Source organism: Podarcis melisellensis (assembly GCF_964234715.1).
Source record: "Podarcis melisellensis genome assembly, chromosome: 13".
Classification (NCBI taxonomy): domain Eukaryota; kingdom Metazoa; phylum Chordata; class Lepidosauria; order Squamata; family Lacertidae; genus Podarcis; species Podarcis melisellensis.
The window spans coordinates 42,302,321-42,323,659 of NC_138545.1; the positions used below are offsets into that span (position 1 = coordinate 42,302,321).

Consider the following 21,339-nt stretch of genomic DNA (forward strand, 5'->3'; position numbering starts at 1 on the left):
CAGTTCGCATTCGCAGGCCGTTTGAAATGTTGTTGTGTTTCATGTGGAACTGGAGAAGAATGTGCGGGGATTGTAGGGCTGGGTAAAAGGTAAAGGTAAAGGTACCCCTGCCCGTACGGGCCAGTCTTGCCAGACTCTGGGGTTGTGCGCCCATCTCACTCAAGAGGCCAGGGGCCAGCGCTGTCCGAAGACACTTCCGGGTCACGTGGCCAGCGTGACATCGCTGCTCTGGCGAGCCAGAGCCGCACACGGAAACGCCGTTTACCTTCCCGCTGGTAAGCGGTCCCTATTTATCTACTTGCACCCGAGGGTGCTTTCGAACTGCTAGGTTGGCAGGCGCTGGGACCGAGAAGCGGGAGCGCACCCCGCCGCGGGGATTCGAACCGCCGACCTTTTGATCGGCAAGCCCTAGGCGCTGAGGCTTTAACCCACAGCGCCACCCGCGTCCCTTGTAGGGCTGGGAGAAGCACACAAATCCCCGTTTTGTAGCAACTGGCTTTGGAAACAGGCCCTTTTAGAGTGAAAAGAGGGCTGTCAAGTATCTTCCCAAAACACTCTGCTTACAAGGACACCCACGAGGCTTTTAAAACACTCCTGGGATGGGTACAAAGAGCTATATGAGAGGATGAAGGAGCAGCCTCTCTGTGCCCTGCAGCCAGCGCCTCAACTCAAGGCACAGTTTAGAAGAAAGACTACTCACTCTTCCTGCTTTTTAACCTTTCAAATTATTCTATATTTGTAAAGATAACTGTTGTGCCAGAAAATTTCTACTAAGTATGAGATTTTTAAAATTTTTTTTACTATCTACTTACCATTGTTTATGGCAGACAATTTGGAGAGAGATAGCAGAAACTACTTGGCTGCTTTTGGCTGTGTTCTTACATTTTTAATGGTGAAAAGGGGCCCCTTAAGAAAATCAACAGTGCAGTGGTACCTCAGGTTAAGTACTTAATTCGTTCTGGAGGTCCGTTCTTAACCTGAAACTGTTCTTAACCTGAAGCACCACTTTAGCTAATGGGGCCTCCTGCTGCTGCCGCGCCGCCGGAGCACAATTTCTGTTCTCATCCTGAAGCAAAGTTCTTAACCTGAAGCACTATTTCTGGGTTAGCGGAGTCTGTAACCTGAAGCATATGTAACCTGCAGGGTATGTAACCTGAGGTACCACTGTACAATGATCGTATAATTCACAGGAGTGAAAGTTAGTGTTTTGGCAACTATCTCTAAAGTTAACATGGCCACTTTATACCTGCCAGGAATCCCTCCTGGCCCATAGCCCTGTATGAGATTTCTCTGTTTCTTCTTCTTTCCTTAGCTTCTTGTTTCTGATCTTCAGACTCTCTCCTTCTCCTTTCCCTCAGGATCATGATTCTCAAGCATCTACATGTTTGCTTCCTTCTTCTTGGCTACCGCACCCTCTTTGAATAATTATTACCACTATCCACTTCCACCTCAGCCCAATTATTTTTAGGCCTTTGTCCCATCCAAGCTGCTCTTTACTTTGTGAAACTAGAAATAAAGTGGACCAGCTTATGAATATGATACGATAGTCATTTTCGGATATCTCAAGCGCTGTCCCATGGAAGAGGGAACAAACTTGTTTTCTCCTGCTCTGGAGGGTAGGACTCGAACCAGTGGCTTCAAGTTGCAAGAAAGGAGATTCCGACTAAGCATCAGAAAGAACTTCCTGACAGTGAGAGCTGTTCGACAGTGGAATGGTTGTAGACTCTCCTTCCTTGGAAGTTTTTAAGCAGAGGTTGGGTGGCCATCTGCCGTGGATGCTTTAGCTAAGATTACTGCGTTGCATGGGGTTGGAGTAGATTGATTGATTGATTTCAGTCTTGTGTGTGGGCATGAGGTTTACCTGGGAGGAGTCACTCTTTTTCTTTAGGCTTCTTTAAGTGTTGGTGCTGACCTGGAAAGCCCTAAATGGCCTCGGCCCAGTATACCTTGAAAGTGTGTCTTCACCCCCATCGTTCAGCCCGGACACTGAGGTCCAGCTCCGAGGGCTTCTGGCAGTTCCCTCACTGCGAGAAGTGAGGTTACAGGGAACCAAGCAAAGGGCCTTCTCGGTAGTGGCACCCGCCCTGTGGAACGCCCTCCCTTGAGATGTCAAGGAAATAGACAACTATCTGACTTTTAGAAGACATCTGAAGGCAGCCCTGTATTGGGAAGTTTTTAATGTCTAATGTTTTACAATTTTTTTATGTGCTGTCAGCCACCCAGAGTGACTGGGGAAACCCAGCCAGATAGCTGGGATATAAATAATAAAATTGCTATTTTTATTATTATTTATGAATGATTCCCCCCCAGCCCAAAATGGGCTGGAAGTTGGGTACTTGTGGGGGAGACAATGCTTAATGGAGGAGAAAAGAAATAAGGGCTCAAATTTACCCATACACTGGGCACTTTTTTCTCTGTGGGTTGGCAAATGGGGTGGATGGGCCAACTGAAGGCATGACAGCTATGAGTGAAAAGGGAGACAATAATTGCGTGAGGTTCACTCCAGCCACAGGCGGCGCTGTCTGCAAAAACACCACGTCCCTGACGTACCATCGCAATTCCCCATTCATAAATCCAGGCGCCTCTCCGCTGATTGGTCATAAAACGGAGAGGCGTGGTCCCTCCCATCTGTACGTCACATTTTCTTTACCGGAGCGTACTAATACTGAAAGAAAGGGATGTGGAGGAAATATTTCTGGTTCCGCTGCTCGAATCTCCCTTTAACCTGTCTCAGATTGATATTTTTTCTCCCCTCCACACGGGGAACCCCTGCTGCCTTGACTTTAACTAGCCTCACAGCACTTTTCTCCCCCCAACTGAAGCGCAAATGGTACATCCCGCTCCGCCGCCCGCCCCCCTCCCTCCGGCCGACGCCATCTTGACGCCTCTGCGCAGGAGCCGAGCGCGCGGGGTGCTCGTTCCGCGGTGGAGCAAACCACCGAGGAGGAAGCGCGGGGGGGAGGGAGGGGTGGAAGGGAGGTAGGCGGGGCGGGGCGACGTGTTGCCCGCGGACGAAACTACTTCTGGCGGCCGCGGAGGGGTGTCTGTGTGTGTGAGGCGGGGGGAGGGGGGGCGGGCAAGCGCCCGGATTCGGTTCGCTAGGGAGGCGGGCGGCGCTATTCGGCAGCTGACAGCGGGTGGGTGGGGCGCGGGCGCGACCATTATGCGGACGGAGGGGGTGGCAGCGCGGCGGCCGAGTCTCTGAGCGGAACCACTTGGTGGCACGCAGCGGGGGGGGGGGAGAGAGGGTCTGCTGCGAGGCAGTGGCTCAGGTGATACAGGTGCGGCGGCGGGCGGTACCACTCTTAATTCTCGCGGGGGGGGAGAGGGCAAGAGAGCGAGGGAGGGCGTGCTACTGACGGGCTTGGAATGGTAACAGCTCTGAGGAGGCGTGGCCGGGCGGTACCATTCGGGGGAGGCGGGCGGGGAGGCATGCCACAGACTTGACGTGTGCGTGTCTCCGAGGGGGGGAATGTTCCATTGCGCGTGGGTGAGGAAGGCTCCATGTGGTGCTTCTGGAGGGCCCCGTCGAGGGTGATACCACTGCATTCAGCAAGGGGGGCAGAGGGAGGCAGGAGGTACCACTTAGGGGACTGAGGGGAGGGCAACTTTTGGTTTTGGGGGTGCCCCTCCCGGGAATGCCAGGCAGTGCCAGCGCATGGGGCAAGTGGTGCCATTTTGAGCTGTGGTAGCGGAAGGGGTGTGCCTTTCACCCAAAGAGCATCAATAAGCGGGTATTGGAAGGGACCATGCCCAGGCCCCACTGCTCTTAGGGGGCTGTGAGCAGTGGCGTAGTGTGGGGGTGCAGGGGGGGCCAGCCGCACCGGGCGCAACATCTGGGGGTTAGGGGGCGCAAATCCACGGGTTAGGGGGCACAAATTACTTGCCTTGCCCCGGGTGCTGACAACCCACGCTACGCCACTGGCTGTGAGGGGTGCGCGGCGGTGGTGGTGGTGTTTTTTGGCAAGTCAGGAGCCCGGAGGACCCCCTCGCTGCCATGGCCTCCAACTGCACCGGAGGCACGGCCTCGGCGAATGTCGGCGCGGCCATCGGAGCGGCGCTGAGCGCTTCCAAGACCAAGACGAAGAAGAAGCATTTTGTGTGCCAGAAGGTGAAGCTCTTCCGAGCCTCGGAGCCGCTCCTCAGCGTCCTGATGTGGGGAATCAACCACACGGTGAGCAAGAGAGGCATGCAAACGTAGGTAGATCCCTACTCCCACTTCCCTTGAGTCACGCACAGGCGAGAGATGAAATGTGGCATTCATCCATCTCCATTAGGAGAGGTACACCTTCTCATGCCATGAGTCTTAGTGGCAGATCTTTCGCATCACCTGTTTGTTTGTTTTCAATGACTAAGCTCGGAAGAACCAGTTCTTACAGGTCCTGTTGCCAACATGGATTAGGATCCATATTCTGCAGGAGAACATGCTTTACGGAAAGAGAATTTAAAAGTTCCCATCTTTTGAAACGGGAGGCCTGTCAGGTTTCGATGGACTACAGTTTCCATCAGCCCAATGGTCAGGGTTGATGGGAGATATAGTCTAGCAAGATCTGGAGGGTCACCATTCCCCAACCTATATTTTAAAATAATCTGGTAGCATGTGGAGTAGGTTATAATACTCATAATACAACAGCTTGGGGTCCATCCACTGAAGCTGAATATCAGAACATCCAAAAGGATGGACTTCACACAGCACATAGTTCAATTCTGGAAGAGGCCACCACAAAATGTCGTGGTGGCCACCATCTTGGATTATTTCAAAAGGGGATTAGGCAAATTCATGGAGGATAAGGCTATCAGTATCTACTAGTCATGATGATTACATACTACCTTAGTACTGGAGGCAGTAAGTCCCGCGGTGCTGGTGCTCACGAGTGTGAGAGGGCTATTGTGCTCATGTTGTGCTTATGGTCTTCCCATTGGTATCTGGTCAGCCACTGTGAGAGCAGAGTGCTGGACTTGGTGGGCCTTTGGTCTGATCCAGCAGGGCTTCTATGTTCTTGTTAAATGCTGTGTGAAGGGGTAACAGCACTGTGTTTAATGAACTTGAAGGAGGGCCCTTCTACGTGCATGTCTTCCATATCGATTTCACACAGTGAGATAGGCAGGTACAAGTCCACCTCCCAGTTTACCTTATCTAGGGTTGCTTTCCCTGTTGACCCTTCTCTTCAGCTGTTATGGGAAGAAGAGACAAAAGGCTTTTCAGCCACTTCAGCAATTAACTCCCCAGTCCTACATGTTTCTGCTCAGAAGTAAGCCCAATTTCCTGCAGTAGGGCTTACTCCCAGAAAAGTGCAAGTAGGATTGCACCCTAAATCAGATCTAAGCAAGCAAGTTTCCACTTTTATATTGGCTTGCATGTGTCTGTTTGGAGTAAGCTGCACACCACAAACTTGTTTCTATAAATACATTATTTTGCCATGATGAATTCTGATTTCTTGGGTTTAATAATTCACAGTTTAAAACATGCATGCATACTTTGGGATGGTGGTTTGGCGCTTGATGAGGCTTGTAAAATATTCCAAATATTTCCCCAATTATTATTGGTGCTACGGTGACCAGGCAAATGAGATTTTGTCAACCTTATTCAAAACCCTTCCTTTTTCACCAGGTAACAGAAATGAGTGGTCACTTCCTCTCCTGAGGACAGAAGTGTTTTGCTGAATCTGGGTTCCAATCCCCATTCATCTTGAGCTCGCTCTGTTACAATTTATTGCTACTCTATTGATCACCTGTGTCAAATGGGAAGAGTACCTTCCCGAGTATCTGGGTGGAGAACGAGAGAAGATGGCAACATTTTCAATATGCAACAGTGTGCCAGATAAATGCTACACAAACATCTTATGAACTGTTGCAATTTAATAGTCATTTTGGTTGCAATCATTTGTACACCAGCCACCCACGTGTTGTGGAACTCCAGTCCCCATGAGCCAACAGGCAGGGCCAGGCGGTTGAAAGGCGTTGTCCAACACCTGGAGGACTGCAAATTCCACGTTTCCCACCTGTGCCCTAAAGGTGTTTGCTAGCTGTGGTTGATAAAATGGCCCTAGATAACTGGCGGGGCATTTATTGAGTAGCACAGGCATAGGCAAATTCGGCCCTCCAGACGTTTTGGGACTACAACTCCCATCATCCCTAGCTAACAGGACCAGTGGTCAGGGATGATGGGAATTGTAGTCTCAAAACATCTGGAGGGCCGAGTTTGCCTATGCCTGGCAGAGCCCCCCTCCTGTGGAGTGGGAACAATGCTGTCTGTTCAGGAATCTTAAAACTCAATTGTCTACAGTATACATGCATGTACTGGTTTGTGAGAGGGAGCTGGATTATTCAGTGGTGTGAATATTGGCGCCATGCATAATTTATATGAGCAAAGTGCCCCCTTCCCCAGGACTTTCACATTCCCTGTGATAAATATGGCAGTGTTGTCCTATGTGTCATGCACAAACTCTGTGAAACCACACCTCACTCTTGGATTATTGAATATTCCTCTGCCTCTGCTAAGCATGAGACAAAATGCAGTAGCAAGTAGAGAGAATGTCAACTTTGGCAATGTGTCTTGCTCGGCAGGAAACTGGAGGGCACAGGAGACCTGGATTATTATTATTTTTTGTCTAGGGTTTGATGAATTGAGTAAAGAAACTGGACGGCTTGAATTTACAAGCAGTGCTTTTACCTGCTGCAGCTGACCTGTAATTTTGTAATATTGATTTAATGGCGTGTTTTGTTGCAACTGCGTTTTTCAATTTGTTTTAAGTTGCCTCAAGTAATAGGAAAGTCGCCAGGTAAATGGCAGTCAATAAAAAGGAATAGCTTTGACCAATCCTGCCAAATCGGTTGGGTACGTTTGGGTTGGACAGAGGGGTCACATAGTTGTTAATCTGTGGGGTTTCTTGTTGCCAGAGGTGATGCTGGCCACCAGCATAAAAAGCTTAAAGATTAGATGCATTTATGGGTGGCACTGTGGGTTAAACCACAGAGCCTAGGGCTTGCTGATCAGAAGGTTGGCAGTTCGAATCCCTGTGACGGGGTGAGCTCCCGTTGCTCGGTCCCTGCTCCTGCCAACCTAGCAGTTTGAAAGCACGTCAAAGTGCAAGTAGATAAACAGGTATCGCTCCGGCGGGAAGGTAAACGGTGTTTCCGTGAGCTGCTCTGGTTCGCCAGAAGCGGCTTAGTCATGCTGGCCACTAGCTTACCTTCGAATTTTGGGTTGCAAGCATCAGGGCAGAAGGGGGTGGAGGCAGTTGGAAGAAGCTTCCCTAAGGTGCATTGATCAGCATGCAACTTAATATTTTTATCTGAAGAAGTCTGCATGCATACGGAAGCTTATACCAAGAACAAACCTAATTGGTCTCTGAGGTGCTACTGGACATTTTTTTATATACAGTGGTATCTCGGGTTAAGTACTTAATTCGTTCCGGAGGTCCATTCTTAACCTGAAACTGTTCTTAACCTGAAGCACCACTTTAGCTAATGGGGCCTCTTGCTGCAGCCGCGCCCCCGGAGCACGATTTCTGTTCTCATCCTGAAGCAAAGTTCTTAACCTGAGGTACTATTTCTGGGTTAGCGGAGTCTGTAACCTGAAGCGTCTGTAACCTGAAGCGTATGTAACCGAGGTACCACTGTAAATAGAGAGAGCCCAAGTTTTTCCACCCTTGTGGTTGAAAGTGGGTAGGTGATGTCTCCTGTAATGTAAGGAACTGAAAATCTTTCCAGTAGTCAGGGGCAAGCCCTCCGTCCCTTCCTGTTATAGTCCCTTGAATATTAAATGAGAATAAATCCTACACAAGAGAGAGAGAGAGAAATAATTGCATTACTTAGGTTGTAGTATTCTGCATTTCATGACACAGAATTATGATTGACTGGCTACAGATAAGTTTATTTTTTCTAATGTGGACTGTTTATGTCCATGGAAGAGTGTCATGCAAATCCACAGTTGAATGGGCTTTGCCTGTAAAATGTGACTGTCCCAAATTATCTTACAATGTGAGCCTATTCAAACTGGTTTAATATGTGCTGTGGGTAACCATAGTTTCCTGGTTTAGATGAAATGGGAAATCGTGGTTAATCAAAGGCTTCCTAGCTGAATCATGGCTTTTAAAAAAAATAAAAGTTTATTGGTATAAACACATACAGAATACAATAAAAATGATAGATACGATGAGTAAAAATATATGTAAAAGTACAAAAATAAAACACAGATACATGGGTGGAGTAAAAAACCCAATAAACTACTGAAAGTGCAATGTCATTTTCTCTTGTTGCACGAACAGAAAAAGGTGGGTCAATTCAGTTCTCAAGAAAACATTCCACATACTTGTCTGTAAAGCAAGGGGTGTAGTGGGCTGTTCAGTTGAGTTAGCTCAGGAGGAAAAACATATTGAGTAGAAAGGATCCATTTTTGATGAACCGCTGAGGGCTCTCTGGTTTTATGTCAGATGTTCTGACAATGCAATGTCCCACTCTTTCACTAGCCACTCTTCCTGAGAAGGAAGCGATTTGGATTTCCAATGGGCAGCCACTGGCTGCCACAGGAAGTATGAGCACAAGAGATTATGTGTGATAGATGAGTTGGTCCCACACTCCAAGGATAGCAGTGCCAAAGCTGGGTCTGAGAAAAGTACCTGTGAAGTAATTATGGAGATACAGTAGTACCTTGGTTCTCAAATGCCTTGGTACTGAAACAACTTGGAACCCAAACACTGCAAACCCGGAAGTAAGTGTTCCGGTCTGAGAACTTTTTTCGGAAGCTGAACATGCTCCGTTTTGAGTGTTATGCTGGCAATTTGAGTGTTACGCTGACGATTTGAGTGCCAACACTTCAGTTTTGAGTGTTACGCTGAGGTCTGTTTTTGCTATTTATTTTGCGTTTTTGTTTTCGCGGCTCTTTTTTCTTTTGTTTTTGTGTGGAACCCAGTTCAGCGACTGATTGATTGATTGTGTGGTTGCAATACATGGTTCATTGCTTTCATTTTATGGAGCAATGGTCTCTTTGGATAGTAAAATTCATGTTAAATTGCTGTTTTAGGGGTTGTTTTTAAAAGTCTGGAACGGATTAATCCATTTTCTATTACTTTCTATGGGAAAGTGCACCTTGGTTTTAGAACGCTTTGGTTTTGGAATGGACTTCCGGAACGGATTGAGTTTGAGATCCAAGGTACCACTGTAGTGTTAAAAGTTTGGATCCAGAATCTCTGAACTATGCAACAATCCCACCACATGTGAAGCAGTGGTTCAGCGTGTCCACAACCATGCCAACATAAACTGAAGTAGCCTTTGCCAATTCTAACTAGGCAGAGTGGAGTCCGATGCCATCAATGTTTTCAACATGGCTTCCTGTATTTTTACAGAGATGGTTTTAAGTGGGGGTTTAGACCATATTGGGATGCAGGTGGCGCTGTGGGTAAAACCTCAGTGCCTAGGACTTGCCGATTGTATGGTCAGCGGTTCGAATCCCCACGGCGGGGTGAGCTCCCGTCGTTCGGTCCCAGCTCCTGCCCACCTAGCAGTTCGAAAGCACCCTTAAGTGCAAGTAGATAAATAGGTACCGCTTTTTAGCGGGAAGGTAAACGGCGTTTCCGTGTGCTGCGCTGGTGCTGGCTCGTCAGAGCAGCTTCGTCACGCTGGCCATGTAACCCGGAAGTGTCTCCGGACAGCGCTGGCCCCCGGCCTCTTAAGTGAGATGGGCGCACAACCCTAGAGTCGGACACGACTGGCCCGTACGGGCAGGGGTACCTTTACCTTTACCTTTAGACCATATTGCTTCCCATACTTGATCCTTTCTCCGAAGGCCCAGATTACTCTCTCACACTGATCATAGCCCCTGGGAAGAGCCTGATACTTTACTGAGCAGAATTTTGTATCTATTGGAAGCCCTACCCTTATTATTAAAAGGGATGCGGGTGGCACTGTGGGTTAAACCACAGAGCCTAGGGCTTGCCGATCACAAGGTCGGCGGTTCAAATCCCCGCGATGGAGTGAGCTCCCGTTGTTCGGTCCCAGCTCCTGCCAACCTAGCAGTTCGAAAGCATGTCAAAGTGCAAGTAGATAAATAGGTACCACTCTGGCAGGAAGGTAAACGGCGTTTCCGTGCGCTGCTCTGGTTCACCAGAAGCGGCTTAGTTATGCTGGCCACATGACCCAGAAGCTGTACGCCGGCTCCCTTGGCCAATAATGCGAGATGAGCGCCGCAACCCCAGAGTAGGTCACGACTGGACCTAATGGTCAGGGGTCCCTTTACCTTTACATTTACCTTTACCCTTATTATTTAGGGTCTCATTAATACGAAGTAGTTCAAAGGGAGGAATCATGGCTTGCTGCAAAGGAGGAGCAAAGAGGTTGTGTATGTGGACAACATGTTTGTTCACATCCCAGCTTTATACGCCATGATATAGCCATCCAAGCTTGGCCAATGAGTTCATAAGACTGGATTTCAGTTCCCACAAATGCGTGGCACGGGCAGCTGTAGCCTCAGGATTGTACCTGCTCAGTAAACGCAGCAGGGAATTTGGTGTGGCAATGCATTAAGTGTGTGGCTGAATATAAATCTGGTTTCTGTTCTGCAGAATTCTGCAGGTCCTCACTTAGCGCTGACTCTCCCAGTGAAAGTTTAATGGCGTTTATTGGCTCTGGGCTCAGTACAGATGGTTTTCTTTCCCTTCTCCCTTCACTGCCTATTTAGATTCTGTGTTTCTTTTTCAGATTAATGAATTGAGTAATGTCCCTGTCCCAGTTATGTTAATGCCAGATGACTTTAAGGCCTACAGCAAGATTAAGGTGGACAATCATCTTTTCAACAAGTGAGTAATGGACGTAACTTTTGATCTGATTCCTCCCTTGATAGGAACTTCAGTATATAAATAGCTGGTTTCTTTTTATTTGATGTACAATGATGTATCGTCCATAATTTCACAGGAGTCACTTTGCAATGGAGGTGAAAGAAACGAGAAGCATAGACCATAGAGGAGCATGGTTTTATATATAATTTCCCAATTGTCTGTCTGTGTATTCTAAACCCTGCTGGTGTGTGGATATGGCTTGGAAGCTGCAGCTCATCTATTGAGAAAGACACGCCATGGGAAACATTACAACTCCTATTCAGGCCCAGCTGCATATGGCTACTTATAAGTTTTTATACTTTCAAGCCCAGTTTGATGTTCTGATTACATTTTCAGCCTATCATGGTTTGGGACCTGCATACCTTAAAAGGAGCACCTCCTTCCATATGTTTATTTTCACTTAACAAAATTTATATATCAATTCTTTTTATAAGAAAAGCTCTCAAGTGGTTTGCAAAGATGTAAAATGCAACTTCTACAGGTCTGGATAGGTTCGCCCGCACAAAAGTGTTTTAAGCAGAAGCCGGAAAGAATATGACGAAACTGCCAAAGGAAGCAATTGGCAAAACCCTAAAACTAATGATTTTTAATTTGTGGGGGAATGAAAGGATTTTAACTGAACAGCACCCGAGGTGTATATGTGTGTTCTTGGGGTGTTTGTGAAGTTCATTGCATATAAATAAACACCCCATATGCTAATGCTATGGTTTTGTGTGTTTCAAATTCATTCCATCATTCAGCAGTTTAAACCTGTGTTAACAAGAGACACAGATGCATCTTGTATTGCATATGGAAAGAGCTCTTACCGCTTTAGCTCAAGATTAGCTTGCCCACAGTTTCCCCTCCCTGCCTCTGGACAGCTGTTATGAAACCAAGGAACACTTAGATTGTGCATTTTGTGGCCACACTGTTCATTAACCTTGCAATTTTTAGTGCTTAGTGCTTTTAAACTGCTTCTGTATATTTTGACCATGACGTTTTGGAATCTGATTTGAGGCCACCTCATTCTCCTTCAGGAGACTGATATATTCAGAGTAGCATCTACCGTACCTTGCAGAAGAAACCAAGAACAGAATAACTTCCCATAAAAGAAAGGACAGTATTTGTTTCTGTCTAAATATAGGATTTGGGGTGCAGGAAATTCATTTGCCCAGCCTTTGAACATGGGACGGGGAACAAACTATCTGGGGTTAGTATCCTGGGAACACTTTAGTTGGGAATTTGACCTGTTGAACACAGTGGGGATTCCAAGTAAAGAGGCGTAATACTGTGCTGCAAATTGGTACCTTGCCATAATATTTGTTCCACTGCCCCTTTTAAGAACTCTTCAAGGGGTTATGCCTTGGTCTTCTGCAGCCGCACACTAATACTACGTTAGTTGTACAGTCATACCTTGGAAGTCGAATAGAATCAGTTCCGGGAGTCTGTTCGACTTCCAGAATGTTCAAAAACCAAAGTACGGCTTCTGATAGGCTGCAGGAAACAGGCATGTATGGATTTGCAATGTTTGGGAGCCAAAACGTCCAGGAACTAAGCTGTTCAACTTCCAAGGTACGACTGTACTCTTGTACTATTCCAGAGCGACGGAGCAACTATCTTCAGAAGTACTTGCAACGTTTGTGCACGGGGAGCATGTTGTTAGGATATAGTTCCGTTCCACCTTAAAAGGGAACAGGCATGACTGTTACGTGTCACATGCCTGTTTACTTCCAGCAAGTCTGCTGGGAACTTCCGTTTGTATATTGCTTTTGCTTTTAGCTGTTTTGCTGGAGACGAAGGGAAGCAGACATGTTTTCCTTTGTTCCTGAACTCTGCTGAATAAATGCCTGTAATTAAGGCTTACATCTGCCTCTGTCCGCCACTTCTGCCGTGAGAAGATTTATTCACTCTGCTGATAGAGCTTGCACAAGTCTCTAAACGTATCTGAGGCTTGTGCCGCTGATTGATGCTGTTCCAAGGGAGACCGGTGATCGTCCGGCTGCTGTCTAGTGGCTGGAGCCAGCTGGGGACCTGCCTCCCCGGCAGTATCCCAACACATGTAATGCGCCCCAGTTCAGGTTTATGGGATGGGATCTGGTCAGACATGTGCTGGTATAGGTGCCATAACTTCTGCAGCATGTTAAGATATCAAGCTGGCACATACCCACCAATGTGACTCTGCAGAGACGCAAGGGGGAAAGACCTTTGCTTGGTACAGATGTAAATGGATCTGGTTGCTGTATAAGATTAAGCCAGTGAAAAGCTGGGGGTTATGTCTGCACAGACACTGCCAGCTCTTCTAAGTTGCTGGGCAGAGTGAAAATGCAAGTCCTAACAAGAGTGTCACAGCACACATCAAGAGGAATCACCTGCTATTTTTTTTTTTTTTTTTTGACCAGGGGAAAGAGACAGTGGAAGAAGACTGGAAGAAATTTAAGACATATCTTAAAAATTGTTGTAAAATTGAGGAGTGTTAAGATGTCAAGGAATAAGAAATAGAGAATTGCAGCTGTAATTAATAAGTTAAAGAAAAAAGAATCTAATGAAAGTGAATTAAATAATTAATTAAATAATTAGTTAACTGGAGGAGTTGCTAAAGAAGTGTAAAACAAGGATGCAGCAAAAGGGAGGTATGGGGAAGTAAGGTGTATGAAATTAAGACTATGAAATTATACATGTTTATATGTTTGTATGTTTTTGTTTTGTGCATTGTTTGTTTTTATTATGTGTTTGGAAAATAAATAAAAAAATAAAAAAATAAAAAGCGGGGAGGAGGAGGAGAGCGGGACGTAAAATTATCTTTCCCACCTTACAGTAAATAAAAAGATATTTGAGGCCTGATATAAAAAAAAAGAGGAATCACCTGCTTGTCTTCCATTGGATTCGATTGGCAGGATTAAAAATCAGGGAGAGGCTGAACTTTTATCTATGGGTTACATCAGCTCTAGAGAGTATCGCTGTGGTGCAATAGTAAACATTGTCTGAGAAAATATGCCAAGAAAGGAGATGAGCAGGCATGATGCAATGGTAATTGGGTAGTGATAAACACAAGGTTATGGAAGGCTTTGACAAACTGCTATCTAGCAAAAGGCACAGTAGTAATAATAATAATACTAATAATAATAATAATTATTTATTTATACCCCGCCCATCTGGCTGGGCTTCCCCAGCCACTCTGGGCGGCTTCCCCAAAAAATATAAAAATACTGTAATACATCAAACATTAAAAGCTTCCCTAAACAGGGCTGCCTTCAGATGTCTTCTAAAAGTCTGGTAGTTGTTGTTCTCTTTGACATCTGGTGGGAGGCGTTCCACAGGGCGGGTGCCACTACCGAGAAGGCCCTCTGCCTGGTTCCCTGTAACTTGGCTTCTCGCAGTGAGGGAGCCGCCAGAAGGCCCTCGGTGCTGGACCTCAGTAATGAAAACCACATTAAAAGCTGGAGTTGCTATGTGGTTTCACACCAATCCAATTTAGTCCAGGGTTCTGTGCTCTTACGGTGGCCTGTGACTATTGCTCCGTTATGAGCTGGCGCCAATACTAACTTAATTGGGTCACAAGTACTACAGTGACAATGTCAGCATTAAAAATGCAGCTCTGATTTGAACCAGCTCTCTCTTTGATCCAGCAGAGATCTCCATCAACAGAATGGGCTCTTTTTGCAATGTTGAACATTGCCAAATGCACCAGTTACAGCCATGAATGGTTGTTCCGTTCTTTAGATGATCCCTCCAGTGTCGCAAGGTGTGATAGAAGATGACATTGGCTGATTTGTGGCATGTGTTATTAGGATAAAAGCTAAACGTGAACTAGCATGTCAAACCACTAAGTGATAGAGCCTAATTATGCAGACCACACTTCCTCCTTAGAATCCTGCACATGTCCAGGTCACAGAACTCGTTTGCTACCAGCTTTGGGTCGAGTTATGGCAAAAGAACAGTGACTGTCCACTATACAAAATTATAGGAATTAAGAGGATCCAGTCCCATACTGAAAGAGGTTGACACGAGTTTTTGCCATCTTGCGAAGGGGAGATCTCAAGGACTGCTCATGAAGAGGCAGAAGTAATGATTCCATTTTTAAAAAAAGGTTTCATATTAGAGAACACTTTTCACTTGTGCTCCATAAAGCATGGAGACGGTGAGTTAGTGCATATATAAAACCAAATTACATCTAAATGCTGAAAGATTGGAAGACGCGTTTTGTCAGAAGTCTTTTTTTATTTAAGTGCTTAATTAAGTATTAATTAGGAAGATTAAGGGTTCTTTTTATGTACGTAAATTTGCTTTTTCTTCTTTCTTTTTTCTGTATTTTCTTTTTTCCCCTTAATTTCCCCCCCTTTTCTTTTTGTAGTATGAGATTGTAAATTCTTTGTATAAGTGTGTAAATTAAATTAATAAAGATTATTTAAATAAAAAGAAAGAAAGACATCTTCTCTGCATCTGCTTCCAGGGAGAACCTCCCAAGTCGCTTCAAATTCAAGGAGTACTGCCCGCTGGTGTTCCGAAATCTCCGCGAAAGGTTTGCGATTGATGATCAAGATTATCAGGTACGGAGCATTCAAGCAAGCGGATGAGTCAAAACAAAAGGTTGCAATATGTTGGGAGTGGGTTTTGCAGAGTTTTTTTTGGGGGGGGGGTTGTTCAGGGGATTGGGGTTTGTTTGCAGGGTGAGGCCAGTGGGGAAGTCCTTGCAGGAGGAAGCTTGCTTCACTGGAAGCAAGACAGATCCAGCATGAAGGATGCAGGATGAGCCAAGATACTAGTCCTTGGGGCCAAGGTGGGAAGTAGCAGGGTTACTTTTCATGGGGATGAGATCGGGAAGTGGGGAGGTTCAATAAGGAGAAGGAAGATAGCAATAGCTGACCGTTCAAGGAATGGAAAGGAAAGCCTGCAGCGCTGTGGCAAATTCAGAAGTGCAGAGCCCCTTTATGATAACCACAGCCATGCCTCTTCTGAGATTATACAACTTTCTAATATTGTACAATAATTGTAAAGGGACCCCTGCCCATTAGGTCCAGTCGTGGACGACTCTGGGGTTGCGGCGCTCATCTCGTTTTATTGGCCGAAGGAGCCGGCGTACAGCTTCCGGGTCATGTGGCCAGCAGGACTAAGCCGCTTCTGGCGAACCTTAACAGGCACGGAAACAGCGTTTACCTTCCTGCTGAGCGGTACCTATTTATCTACTTGCACTTTGACGTGCTTTCGAACTGCTAGGTTGGCAGGAGCAGGGACCAAGCGACAGGAGCTCACCCCGTCTTGGGATTCGAACCGCCGACCTTCTGATCAGCAAGTCCTAGGCTCTGTGGTTTAGACCACAGCGCCACCCGCATCCCTTTCTTATATTGTACAATAATCTTACAATTATACAATAATAGCTATCTGCCAATCACCCATTCCCACCACCCTTCTGTGTAATACCCCTCCCCACCTTCTCACTATATAGAAGGGTCTGGTGACTTCTGTTTCAGTGTATCTGAAGAAGTGTGCATGCACACGAAAGCTCATACCAAGAACTAACTTAGTTGGTCTTTAAGGTGCTACTGGAATTTTTTTTGTTTTGACTATGGTAGACCAACACGTCTACCTATCTGTAACAATAATAGTAATTAAGGATGTTGTGCAATGATTGGTGCAGTTCTCCGTATGTTGCCTTTCAGCTAAATCTACTGTATTCTGTGCATGTACATGGGCAATTGATTTAGAGTACTCATTTCAGAGTGACCTAAATTGTGTTTTCCGTGGTGTCCCATTGTCTGCAACAGAGCTCATACCCTGCTCTCTTGAAATGGAACCACCTTGGTTTTTTTGGTGCCCCTAAATGCTTCGGCTTGGGGCATACAGGGGCTATAAATCTCCCCTTTTGTGCTGTTTAGGTGGCTCTAAGACATTAGAGACGGGGGCCCTGCTGCAGAAATGCTAATAGGTCTTTAACCCCGGCCCCGTGACCCTGGACCACTACACCACTAGACACAGTGAAGATCTGTGGTGGATGTACGGCACAGTCCAGAGTGCCAGCCTCTTCCCGGACAGGCTTGTGTTTGAGTGTGTTTTCAGGGGCAAAGGTCTGGTCTAGAAATCGATCGCTGCTCTGGAATGCAATCCTGGTATATAAGCTTTGATCGGAAAACAGAAGAGGTTTCTACACCTGCAGCTGTTTAAAGCAGCTTTGGAAATATACTGAATACCCAGAAGGGGTGTGTGTGTGTGTGTGTGTGTGTGTGTGTGTGTGTGTGTGTGGTTTTCATGCATTGTGAGTGAGCTTTCAGTGAACAATGGGACATGACGTTTGCAGTCTATGTGCTTCCCTCCGTTCCCTTTCCCTAGTGTACTCTATGCACCCCTTTCCACACTCCTCACCCCCAAACCTTAGCTCTGTCAGTCATCAGGGACTGGCTTCAAACGTGGAAAGAAAATAGGACTGCTAAAACTAGATCGAGGTAAAATTGGGGAACTGATTCCAATGAGTTAGCTACTTCGATATTTTATTGCTAACCTTTCCCCTTGGCTGAGCAGTTAGAATATTCATAAACATTCCAGCCAGTGGTTGGTGGGGTTTCCTAAGGGGCAGACATTTTTCCTGGTTCAAAATGCATTCCTCTGATTGGTTACCTTTTAAAGTCAGCAAAAACAAACAGGCAGCAACTCTTGGTTTCAATTGCAAAAAAACAAGTTTAAAAATGGGATGCCAAGGATCTGAAAGAAGAGGGACGTAGTGTTTTGCTTTGTTCACAGTGCTCTATATTAAGGGGAGAGGGTGGCGCTGAAGGTCAGCGGTTCAAATCCCCGCAACGGGGTGAGCGCCCGTTGCTCTGTCCCTGCTCCTGCCAACCTAGCAGTTCGAAAGCATGCCAGTGCAAGTAGATAAATAGGTACCGCTCCAGCGGGAAGGTAAACAGCGTTTCCGTGCGCTCTGATTTCCATCACGGTGTTCTGTTGTGCCAGAAGTGGTTTAGTCATGCTGGCCACATGACCCGGAAAGCTGTCTGTGGACAAACGCCGGCTCCCTCGGCCTGAAAGCGAGATGAGCGCCGCAACCCCAAAGGCGCCTTTGACTGGACTTAACCATCCAGGGGTCCTTTGCCTTTACCTTTTACCTATATTAAAGTGCAGGCATGCCAACATAATGGAGCTCTGTTGTGCAGAAGGCCTGGCACCCTACTGGCATGGCACAGTCTGCTTCCGATGCAGCGTTCAATGTCCTTCTTACTCCTGCATCAAGTGAAGTTGCTCCAACTTTCACAGGGCTGGTCTGAAGAGGCGGCCGGTGCATCTCCTCCTTGTTCTTTTCTTTTCCTCTTTGTAGAATTCCGTGACACGGAGCGCCCCGGTGTACAGTGACAGCCACGGCCGTTGCGGGGTCCGTTTCCTCACCACCTACGACCGGCGGTTTGTCATCAAGGCGGTGTCGAGTGAAGACGTCGCAGAGATGCACAACATCCTGAAAAAGTACCACCAAGTAAGGGAGGTGGAGAGAAAAAGGGCGTCTTAAGCACTAACCTAGCATGACTGGGAAGCGCTATTTCTGGTAATGCCTGGATTCTGGGTCATTTCTCTACAGGAGCTTCCTGCCCTCCCAGCACTGGACAAGAAAGCAGTTCTGATTATCTGCTTTGCTAGGCTCCCACAGTAGAGCCAGGTTGTCCTCCTCAGTCCCACTGCAGTCTAAATTGACATTTCTAGTTCTGAATTGAACTAGTTCCTACTCTGGTTTTCCAAAGCATAGTACGTATGCAAGGCTTTCACCATGGAGCCCCATAAGGTTACCAGATTTTTTTCAAAGAATCCAGGGACACTATTATTATTATTATTATTATTATTATTATTATTATTATTATTATTATTATAGTTTATATACTTCCCTATACTTGAAGGTCTCAGGACGGTTCACAGAATAAATTCAAGATATAAGACCACAAAATACAGTGGTACCTCGGGTTGAGAGCCAGTGTTGTGTAGTGGTTAAGAGCGGTAGTCATGTAATCTGGGGAACCGGGTTCGTGTCTCCGCTCCTCCACATGCAGCTGCTGGGTGACCTTGGGCCAGTCACACTTCTTTGAAGTCTCTCAGCCTCACTCACCTCACAGAGTGTTTGTTGTGGGGGAGGAAGGGAAAGGAGAATGTGAGCCACTTTGAGACTCCTGAAGGGGAGTGAAAGGCGGGATATCAAATCCAAACTCTTCTACATACGCTTCAGGTTACAGACTCCACTAACCCAGAAATAGTACCTTGGGTTAAGAACTTTGCTTCAGGATGAGAACAGAAATCGTAGCAGCAGCAGCAGGAGGCCCCATTAGCTAAAGTGGTGCTTCAGGTTAATAATAATAATAATAGTAACAGTAATAATAGTAATAATTTATTATTTATACCCCGCCCATCTGGCTGGGTTTCCCCAACCACCCTGGGCGGCTTCCAACAAAACACTAAAATACAATAACTTATTAAACATTAAAAGCTTCCCTAAACAGGGCTGCCTTTAGAACAGTTTCAGGCTAAGAACAGACCTCCGGAACGAATTAAGTATGTAACCAGAGGTACCACTGTACATAATAAAAATAAAAACAACAGCCCAATAGCCCCCCCCCAAAGAGCCACATTTTAAATGGGCATAGGATGTAGATCAACCAAAGGAAAGGCCTGGTTAAAAGGAACGTTTTTGCCTGGCGCCTACAGGTGTATGATGAAGGTGCCAGGCTACCTTCCCTGGGCATTCCACATTCAGCAGCAACTGGAGGGCCACAGTCTAGCCATCTCTGCCACAGGAAATCACAGCCAATACAATGCCGCAGGTCTCACTCTCCCATAAGTCCTTGCAAGCCTTTGCTCACTGCTCTCTAAACATATATTGGGAGCAGCCACCACAGAAACCCAAATCTGTACTGGAGGATGTATACCTGAGTGTATGACAGTTCCAGGAGGAGAAATCATTAATAATAATCATCATCACTTATCTATAACAACAACAGCTCCTCTGGGCAACTCCCAACAGAATATTAAAAACATGATAAAACACCAAACATTAAAAACTTCCCTACACAGGGCTGCCTTCAGATGTCTTCTATAAGTCAAATAGTTGTTTCATTGACATCTGATGGGAGGGCGTTCCACAGCGCGGGTGCCACTACTGAGAAGGCCCTTTGCCTGGTTCCCTCTAACCACACTTCTTGCAATGAGGGAACAGCCAGAAGGCCCTCGGAGCTGGACCTCAGTGTCCGGGCTGCACAATGGGGGTGGAGATGCTCCTTCAGATATACTGGGCCGAGGCCATTTAGGGCCTTAAAGGTCAGCACCAACACTTTGAATTGTGCTCGGAAACGTACTGGGAGCCAATGTAGGTCTTTCAGGACCGGTGTTATATGGTCTCGGCCACTCCCAGTCTAGCTACCGCATTCTGGATAATTGCAGTTTCCGGGTCACCTTCAAAGGTTTCTTTTATCTAAAAAGAAAGAATCCTTTCGGGTTCCTAACTCTTGTTGTGAAATGTTTACCTTTTTTTGTATGTTTAAGTGTCTCAAATACACTTGCAAGATTTGAAGCCGTCCTGTCCCTTTTGATCAAGCTGTGCTGAAGATCTGTGGCCTGATTCTGACGAACTTCTTGTTCTTGTTTTCGCCTCGCCTCCTCTCCTCTTTAGTTCATTGTGGAATGCCATGGGAATACGCTTCTCCCCCAGTTCCTTGGTATGTACAGGCTCACTGTAGACGGCGTGGAAACATACATGGTGGTCACCAGGAACGTGTTCAGCCATCGGCTGACAGTGCATCGGAAATACGATCTCAAGGTGAGGGACGTTATAACATTCTTGCGTGGAGCCACATTCTGCGCATCTGACTGGCCATCGTGAAAACAGGGTGTTTGGCCAAATGAGCCGCTGGCCTGATCCAGTATGCTTTTATTACATTTTATTACATTCCAACTTCTTTCCTGTAGTGGACAGTCTGACAGTTTTCTTCCTGAGGAGATGGACATTGGAGGTGTTTTAATTATTTTACTGCATACCACGTGAGAGAGAGCATAGTTAGAAATGCTCAAATAAACAAACTGGATGGGGAAGAGGGGGAAAGATGCTTTCAGATATTTCACAGGTTACCCACTTGCATGTGGATCCCGTCTCTCGTCATGGGAGTGTGGTATCCTGAGAATCTCAGCTTTCGAGGGTTTGGCTGTAGGGTAAAGGTAAAGGGACCCTTAACCATTAGGTCCAGTCGTGGCCTACTCTGGGATTGCAGTGTTCATCTCGCTTTACTGGCCGAGGGAGCTGGCATACAGCTTCTGGGTCAAGTGGCCAGCATAACTAAGCCGCTTCTGGCGAACCAGAGCAGCGCATGGAAACGCCGTTTACCTTCCCACCAGAGTGGTACCTATTTATCTACTTGCACTTTGACATGCTTTCGAACTGCTAGATTGGCAGGAGCAGGGACCGAGCAATGGGAGCTCACCCCGTAGCGGGGATTCGAACTGCCAGCCTTCTGATCGGCAAGCCCTAGGCTCTGTGATTTAACCCACAGCGCCACCCGCGTCCCTTTTA

The 21,339-nt window shown here is 46.5% G+C and overlaps 1 protein-coding gene across 2 annotated transcripts in view; it reads left to right on the forward strand.

Annotated features, from left to right (window-relative positions):
- Positions 1-3,160: 3,160 nt before the first annotated feature.
- Positions 3,161-21,339, forward strand: part of PIP4K2B (phosphatidylinositol-5-phosphate 4-kinase type 2 beta) — a 34,492-nt gene continuing 16,313 nt past the window's right edge. The window contains exons 1-6 of one of the 2 annotated variants that reach the window (XM_081884262.1): positions 3,161-3,775; positions 3,924-4,174; positions 10,699-10,796; positions 15,265-15,361; positions 18,118-18,270; positions 20,446-20,592. In XM_081884262.1, the coding sequence (XP_081740388.1) occupies positions 3,998-4,174; positions 10,699-10,796; positions 15,265-15,361; positions 18,118-18,270; positions 20,446-20,592 (672 nt within the window). In that variant the 5' untranslated portion in view covers positions 3,161-3,775; positions 3,924-3,997. Of the gene's footprint in view, positions 3,776-3,923; positions 4,198-10,698; positions 10,797-15,264; positions 15,362-18,117; positions 18,271-20,445; positions 20,593-21,339 lie in introns of those variants that run through there. The other variant, XM_081884263.1, reaches the window with a different exon arrangement.